Source organism: Opisthocomus hoazin, chromosome Z (genome assembly GCF_030867145.1).
Source record: "Opisthocomus hoazin isolate bOpiHoa1 chromosome Z, bOpiHoa1.hap1, whole genome shotgun sequence".
In the NCBI taxonomy this organism is placed as follows: Eukaryota; Metazoa; Chordata; class Aves; order Opisthocomiformes; family Opisthocomidae; genus Opisthocomus; species Opisthocomus hoazin.
This window is the reverse complement of record NC_134454.1, coordinates 33,997,645-34,006,032: the sequence shown is the minus strand read 5'-3', so window position 1 is coordinate 34,006,032 and position 8,388 is coordinate 33,997,645. Positions and strand designations below refer to the sequence as shown.

Sequence of the window (8,388 nt, the reverse complement as noted above, 5' to 3'; positions counted from 1 at the left end):
CTTTTCTGCTCCTCTCCCCACCCCACCAGCGAGTAGGATGGGGGTGCACAACAAGGGACACAGCTGGGACAGCTGACCCCAGATGACCAAAGTGATATTCCACACCATTTGGCATCATGCACAGCATATAAAGCAAAGAAAAGAAGGAAGGGAAGGATCTTCAGTGTGATGGTGTTTCTCTTCCCAAGTAACTGCTTCCCAAGCCCTGCTTTCCTGGAGATGGCTGAACACCTGCCTGCCCATGGGAAGTACTGAATGAAATCCTTGTTTTGCTTTGCTTGCGTGCATGGCTTTTGCTTTACTTATTAAACTGTCTACCTCAACCCACAAGTTTTCTCACTTTCACCCTCCTAAACCTCTTCCCCATCCCATACAGGGGTAAGTGAGCAAGCAGCTCTGGGGTGCTCTGTTGCCAGCCGGGGTTAAATCTCAACACCGGGTCAGAGCAAGCCTGCCGCCACGGCACTTCTGGCTGTAGGCATTGGTTTTGAAAACCAAAGCAGATACACAAACAGTAGATCTCTCACCAAACAATGTCCAACCCTCTGCCCCTCCACTGGGAATCACAGAATCACAGAATCACAGAATGGTAGGGGTTGGAAGGGACCTCTGTGGTCATCTAATCCAACCCTCCTGCCTACAGTACGCTGTAGAGGACCTTGTCCAGGCGGGTCTTGAATATCTCCAGAGAAGGAGACTCCACAACCTCCCTGGGCACCCTCTTCCAGGGCTCCGTCACCCTCAGAGGGAAGAAATTCTTCCTCATGTTCAGACGGAACTTCCTGTGCTTCAGTTTGTGCCCATTGCCCCTTGTCTTGTCACTGGGCACCACTGAAAACAGCTTGGCCCCATCCTCCTGAAGCCCACCCTTCAGATATTTCTAAGTATATATTAGGTCCCATTGCAGCCTTCTCTTCTTCAGGCTGAACAAGCCCAGTTCCCTCAACCTCTCCTCGTAGGAGAGATGTTCCAGTCCCCTCACCATCCTTGTAGCCCTCCGCTGGACTCTCTCCAGTAGCTCTTCATCTTTCTTGAACTGGGGAGCCCAGAACTGGACACAATACTGCAGCTGAGGCCTCACTAGGGCAGTGTAGAGGGGAAGGAGAACCTCCCTCGACCTGCTGGCCACACTCTTCTTGATGCACCCCAGGATCCCATTGGCTTTCTTGGCAGCCAGGGCACACTGCTGGCTCATGGTTAACCTGTCATCCACTAGGATACCCAGGTCCCTCTCTGCAGAGTCTCCAGCAGGTCCACCCCAAGCCTGTACTGGTGCATGGGGTTGTTCCTCCCCAGCTGCAGGACCATGCATTTGCCTTTGTTGAACCTCATCAGGTTCCTCTCTGCCCAACTTTCCAGCCTATCCAGGTCACGCTGAATGGCAGCACAGCCTTCTGGTGTATCTACCACACCTCCCAGTTTGGTGTCATCAGCAAACTTGCTGAGGGTACATTCTAACTCTTCATCCAGGTCGTTGATGAAGAAGTTAAACAAGGCTGGGCCCAGTACTGACCCCTGCGGGACACCACTAGTTACCAGCCTCCAACTAGACTCAGCGCCGCTGACGACAACCCTCTGAGTTCTGCCATTCAGCCAGTTCTCTATGCACTTCACCGACCAATCATCTAGCCCATACTTCCTGAGCTTCCCTAGGAGGATATCATGGGAGACTGTGTCAAAAGCCTTGCTGAAGTCTAGGTAGACAACATCCACGGCTCTCCCCTCATCTACCCAGCCAGTCATGTCATCGTAGAAAGCTATCAGATTGGTCAGGCATGATTTCCCCTTGGTGAATCCATGCTGACTACTCCTGACAACCTTCTTTTCCTCCACTTGTTTGATGATGGTCTCCAGGATAAGCTGCTCCATCACCTTTCCCGGGATGGAGGTGAAGCTGGCCAGCCTGTAGTTCCCTACTTCCCAGGAAAGAGATCCTGGGGATTGATGGCATTTCAATTTCTACCAGCAGGCACGAGTCCCTAAACCGTTGCCACCTCCCCATCCACCAGTGCTCCTCAGTCGGTCAGTCAGCTCAGCTGTGTCCCCCCCGCCCCCCTCCCCCAACACGGTGCGTGGAGGCAGCAGCAGAAAACCTGGGCAGAGCTGCCTGCGGGCAGCAAGGGGTGACGCGCAGACCCTGACAGTAGACTTGTGGGAACCACATCTGTCAGGCCAGGGTGTACCGCGTTTACGTGGCAAGGTTTTGGTAGCAGGGGGTGCTGCATGGTGGTCTCTGTGAGAAGAGACCAGGGGCTGCTGCCCAGTGCCAGACACAGACCTTCCCAGCCAGCTCCAAAACAGACCCACCGCAGGACACAGCTGAGCCCTTCAGCCATGCTGGTGGGGTCTCTGTGAAAATAGATTTAAGGAAGGGTAGAAAGTGCTGGAGGGCAGCTGTGAGAGGAGTTAGAAAAACATGAGAGAAACAGCCCTGCAAGTTAGAGAAGGAGGGGGAGGGGAAGATGCTCCAGACACCAGAGCAGAGCAGAGATTCTCCTGCAGCCCCTGGAGAAGACCCTGGTGAGGAAGACAGTCCTCCCACAGCCCATGGGGGACTACAGTGCAGCAGATAATCCACACTGCAGCCTGTGGAAGACCCCACTCTGGAGCAGGTGGAGACGCCCTGAAGGCAGCCACAGCCCATGAAGACCCCACGCAGGAGCAGGCTCCTGGCAGGACTTGTGACCCCATAGCGAACGCATGCTGGAACAGTCTGTTCCTGAAGGACTGCACCTTGTACAAAGGACCCATGGTGGAGCAGAGGAACAACGTAAAGAGGAAGGAGCGGCAGAGACAGTGTCACGGACTGATCACAGCCCCCACTCCCCATCCACCTGCACCGCGGGGGACGCAGGGGTAGAAGAGTCAGGAACGGAGCCAAAGTCAAACCCACCACTCACGGAGGCAGTAATACAGGACAGGCAGAAGGCAACCTCCTGATTCAGCCCTGAGAGGTACGGCTGTGCACACGGAGAATGCCCAGACCTGGAGAACAAGACCTTTCCTGAGCCCTGTGCCTTGCACATACATGCAGCAGGACACCTAGGGTGAGGTGAGCTGAGCTGAACGAATGTTGCCTAAAGCAAGGACGTCAGGAGGAGATGCTCTATTGTTAAGGCTACAGCGAAGATGGATGTCTTCAAGTATGTAGTGGTAGGTTCCTCAAGAGTTGCACAGCAACAGGATGCGAGGTAGAAGACACAGACTGCAACAAGGGAAGTACCAAAAACAAATTTGGCAAAAAACAACCAAAAAACATTTTGGGAATATTCAAAACTGAACTAATCCCAAGTAATGTGATCAAAGTTGTTCCTGCTTCGAGTGAAGGCTGCGACCTGACAACCTCCAGAGGTCCCTTCCAACCTGGACTAGTCCTGACAGCACGAACATCCAACGGTCTGTAGAGGTAAGACACCCAAAATGCAAAGATAAATGTTATGTTTGCAAAGCACACAGTCCACACATTCAGATTAATTTAACAAAAAAAAAGTATTATTGCTTTATTCAGATGAAAACAAATGAGCTTCAGACAAGTAGATGAAAGCACAGTAAAATTCAGCCTGAACAGCTTCTTATGAACCAAGCTACTTTTCCCTTGTCTAAGAAGAGTAATCCCCATAAAACGCATTTTCTGGCTTTTGGTTTGGGTTGTTTTTTTGCTGTTTGTTTTAAACAAAACTTTGAAATACTCTGTGGATATATTTTACCTAGTACAAGAATTATCGTATGATGGTTTTATGAAATTGCAACTTCCAAACAGTCTTCTGAGAAACTTTAAAAGTTATGTACTAGCAATATTGTATCTTCTGTGAGTTAAAAGTGCATACACAGTCAAAGGTTTTAGACTTTTCCCAGACATCTTTTAACATACACAAATCACATCAGCTGTTTTTGTTCTCAAAGGGAAAAAAGTAGTCAAAACAAATTCACAATTTTAAGAAGTGTTCCATGGGAAGTGTGCTACATTTTTTCTTCCGGGAAACCAAACCAAGAAGATCTGCTGACGAGATTCTTTGGCAGTCTTAGTATCAGTGGTTGTCTCTCTGGACACTCTAGGAAGGACATCCTGGGGGAAGGCAGCTGACCAGAAGGCGATGCTGGTGCTTCTTCAACGTAGCTGCTTAGAGTTTCTATGTGACGGATGCTACTGCTGGTATCCGCTCTGGCAAGCCTCCGACCAGGCGATGTTTCTCGAAGTTCAAAATCAGCATTTCTAATGTCACCGTCTAAGTCTGCCCTTGTGGTAGGAATACTGTACTTTTTGGCTGCTCCTCCAGTTTTCTCACCGACTCTGTAAACATCTTCACATCCTGTCATTTCCAAAAAAGAAGATGGAGACTCACCTTCTCTCTCGTATGTCCGAGTTGTGCCTGTCCAAGTAATACTGCTGTCACATTCCATAGTTAGTGGCTCCTTGCTACTATCACTATCAATCGTAATCACCACTGGAGAAGAGTGTGACGAGTTACTCACGTGATGTTTCCGGTGTTTCTTCTTATGCTTCTTCTTTTTCTTTTTAAGATGTCTTGTGTCTGTCGCTTTTCCTTCATAGACTATCTCCACACTTGGACTCCTCATCTTTTTCGTCTTTTTCTTACGCTTTGTCTCACTGCTTGCTCGATTGTCTGAAAGGCTATCTTCATTTTTGTAGCAGTCACTGAATTTGGAGAAAGTTTTCTCGGGGTCATTTTCTCTTTCTAGACTTGTGCTCTCCACAAACGCATTCTCCAAATGGCGGGTTTTGTACTTCCTTTTTCCACCAGGCTTTCCACTTTTCGTTCTGTTAGTTCCTCCAGAAGGGGTCCTTGACCTGTTGCTTGATCGACTCCTCGACCTGCATCTTTCATCACAGTAATAGTGTCTCTCACGGAGTCCCCTCTGGCTCTGTGGATCTGCCTTTTCAACAAATGATCGCATCCTGTATTCTGGACTAGCAGATTGCTTCGAATAACGAGCATTAGGCTGAGTCCTCCTTCTGCTGGAGGAGTCATAGCCATCTCCAAGGTCCTTTCGACTACAGGAAGTGTAACCCCACTGGTCTCTACTTTGATAATTGTCTCTCATGTAATAACGATCGCTGTCCCTGCTTCTTGATCGCCTTTTGCCATGGCCTTTGCTACGTGATCGTGATCTGCTTAATTCTCTGGATGGACTGCTCTCACGACTTAGAGAGACTCTCCGGCTTTTTAGAGAGACTCTGGTGTCACGAGCCCTTGACCTCCTGCTGCTTCTCTTGCTCCTACGCTTGCTACTATCCCTGCTTCTCGATGGTCTCCTTTTAAGGTGGCTTCTGCTACGATGCTCCCTCCTAGACCGATGGCCACGACTGCCTCGACTGTTCCGAGAACAGGACCGTGGGCTCCTGGACCTCCCCTTTCTGGACAATCTGTGATGCCAAGGGAAGCACACTGTGTCACTCCCCGGAGAGAGGCTCCAGTTCCGGTCCCGTGGAGACAGATCTTTCACCTTACACTTGTTCTTCTCTTCATCTTTGGACTCTGTCTTCTCAGCTGCAGGAGATAAGCAGCTTCTACCACTACCCACACCCTCCCTGTATGTGGGGGAACGTGGCGAGAAACTCCTGCTTGGTTCACTGTCACTCCAGCTGCGACACTGCATTGGCTGCTGTTTCTTCGCATCTTCCCTTTTCTCTTCTCTGATGGACTCCTCAGAGTCCGAGGACAGCTCAACCACTTCTGGTGTCCTCTCAGCTAACGGCTTAACATACCCAACAATAACACAATTGTCCGATGAAGAGTCACTGTCGTTTGAGTCAGCGTTAGCCTGTAACTGAGGCTGCCGTTTGGTTCTTTGACTCTTTGTAGCAGAGTCCTCATCAGAACTTTCTGACATCTCCAGAGGAGAAGCCATGGTTGCACGAACCTCTTCTGAAACAGAATAGGAAGGCCCGGGAGTTTCATCATCCCAGGGGGCCTGATCAAGACCAGTCACAGACAAACTGTTATCTGGCCCTCGAGAATATGCCATATCCGGAGATATTGTAATAATTGATGAGTCCGAGTGGCTTCCTTCATCATACGACGGTGCAGGACAGTCATAATTGGCATGTTGATCATACGCTTCTAAGTTAAAAGGACAACGGGCAAAACTGATGAATTCATGTATGAAGTGTTCAGTCCGATTCAGCAGAAATGGCTTTAAATCGTCAGCAAAGGCCTGACTTTCCAGGTCATACCTGGTCACATTACTCATGATAAAGTGCTGCACAATATTAACCAAAGATCCATGGGCACCAAACAGCACCGTAAGTTCTCGCTTCAGCCAAGGAACCAACCTGTGAAGGCAAGCAGGGTTGCGGCGGAAAAACTCTGCTGAAATGTCTCGGTAGCGGCCACCATCCTGAATATTCCGAATGCGCACACCAGTACGGTACAGCGCTCTGCGGAAGTTGATCATGTCCTCCTCCTGAATCTGCCGTAGAGACCTGCCCTCCGCGCTAGCCTGTCTCCTTGAGGCCAGCCTCCTGATCATCTGCTGGATCTCTCCGGCTCTCTGCCGCACGGGTGAGCTGGACAAGCCTTCAAACAATATCCCATTATCTGGAGGGAACTGCGTCCTTCGGGACGGGGAACGACTGGCGCGGCGTTCGCCTGTTAAAGTGGTACGGTAACGAAATCTCCGGCCATCAGGGCTGGCAAAAGAGCTATTTTCTGAAAAGGGGAGTACGTACTCCTTGAAGTCATCTTCGGCACGAATCGTATGGAAAATGGAAAAAAAGGGTTGCTTGCACAGGGGGCATTCTGCTTTGTTTTTTGACCACTCCTGGACACAGTGGAAACAGAACTTATGCAAGCAGCGATCTAGATACGCAACATTGTCAAACCTATCCAAGCAGATGGGGCATTTAGAGTCAGGAGACGCATCTGTTGGCAGTTTGCTGGTGCTGGCTTTTGGCGAAAAGTTACTGTCTTCTGAAAAATCCTTATCTGAGGAAGTCATGTTCTACAAAAGAAAGAGACAATAGATCATTGCTATCTCAGAGAGACAGAAAATGCTAACATCTAGACACAGAAACCCGTAACCATCGCCTTCAAGGTTCCAAACCCAACAACAGCACTCAGAGAACACTGAACAAAGAATCATAGAATCATAGCATCACAGAACCATAGAATCAATCACCAAGTCCAGCCGTCAACCCAACACCACCATGCCTACTAAACCATGACCTGAATGTCTATAGGTTTTTTGAACACCTCCAGGGATGGTGACTCCAATACTTCCCCGGGCAGCCTGTTCCAATGCCTGACCACTCTTTCAGTAAAGAAATCTGCAGGCATTGGTTTTGAAAACCAAAGCAGATACACAAACAGTAGACCTCTCGCCAAACAATGTCCAACCCCCTGCCCCTCCACTGAGAAAGAGACCCTGAGTATTGATGGCATTTCAATTTCTACCAGCAGGCATGAGTCCCTAAACCGTTGACACCTCCCCATCCATCAGTGCTCCTCAGTCGGCCCAGCTGTACCCCCCCGCCCCCGACGCGGTGCGTGGGGGCAGCAGTGGAAAACCTGGGCAGAGCTGCCTGTGGGCAGCGAGGGCTGACGTGCAGACGGGGAGCACCCTCTGCATGCTGCTCTTGCCGGGCGAGGGCCCTGCTTTCCTGTGGGAAGGAGCCAGCCCGCTAAGTCTTGCCCTCCACAGAGCTTGCATTTCAGAATTGGTGTGCCCCATGTCTCAGAAATCCTTCCTCTTTAATTGGAGGCTGCTCTTGTGTGGGAATCGACAGGGCCGCGGGCGGCCTTGACGGTCTTGATGGAATAGAGCCATATCTATGAGCTAATTATTTTGTGCACCTCTGTTTGAAAAACAGGAGGAAAGGAACGAAGAAACAGGATGGGGAAAACCAACTTTTTGATAAGTGTGAAGGTCGTGTGAACGGACACATGATGACCAATCAGAAGGACAAAGGAGCTACATGCCAGAAGACCCTCACCAATGCGACTCTGGGGGTGGGGGACAAGGGGATATAAAAATGTTATGATTAACCATTAAAGTGCTTCTGCTGCTGCTTCTGCTTGTTTTTGCTTGCTTTGTGACTGCCGTAACTTATTGTGGTGTGCTGCCACACTCTTGCTTCCCCTCTCTTTGACTTTCTTTGTCTTTCATTTTCTCTTATTCCCTCTCTTTTTCTCTCGTCTGGCTTGCTGTTTCCCCAAGGTCATGCCCACCACACCGAGAGAGCAGAGAATGGCACAGCTCAGCCTCCGTTGCTTTTGTGAATTGCCCTGTTTTATCTCTGCCAGGTGTGCTGGTTTTGTCTGGCATAGAGCTAATTTTTTCTGTAGCAGCTACTATAGGGCTATGTTTTAGATTTGTGCTGAAAACAGTGCAGATAACACAGGGATGTTTTAGTTACTGCTGAGCAGT

The 8,388-nt window shown here is 49.6% G+C and overlaps 1 protein-coding gene across 1 annotated transcript; it reads right to left on the bottom strand.

Moving 5' to 3' along the window:
* Positions 1-3,470: 3,470 nt before the first annotated feature.
* On the bottom strand, positions 3,471-6,983 carry LOC104338360 (E3 ubiquitin-protein ligase Topors). The gene has a single exon (XM_009944397.2). The coding sequence runs from the start codon at positions 6,958-6,960 to the stop codon at positions 3,961-3,963; it is 3,000 nt and encodes a 999-aa protein (XP_009942699.2). The 5' UTR covers positions 6,961-6,983; the 3' UTR covers positions 3,471-3,960.
* Positions 6,984-8,388: the final 1,405 nt, after the last annotated feature.

Excerpts from the sequence above, each read along its gene's own strand:
- LOC104338360 (XM_009944397.2), bottom strand. The coding sequence starts at position 6,960 with ATGACTTCCTCAGATAAGGATTTTTCAGAAGACAGTAACTTTTCGCCA.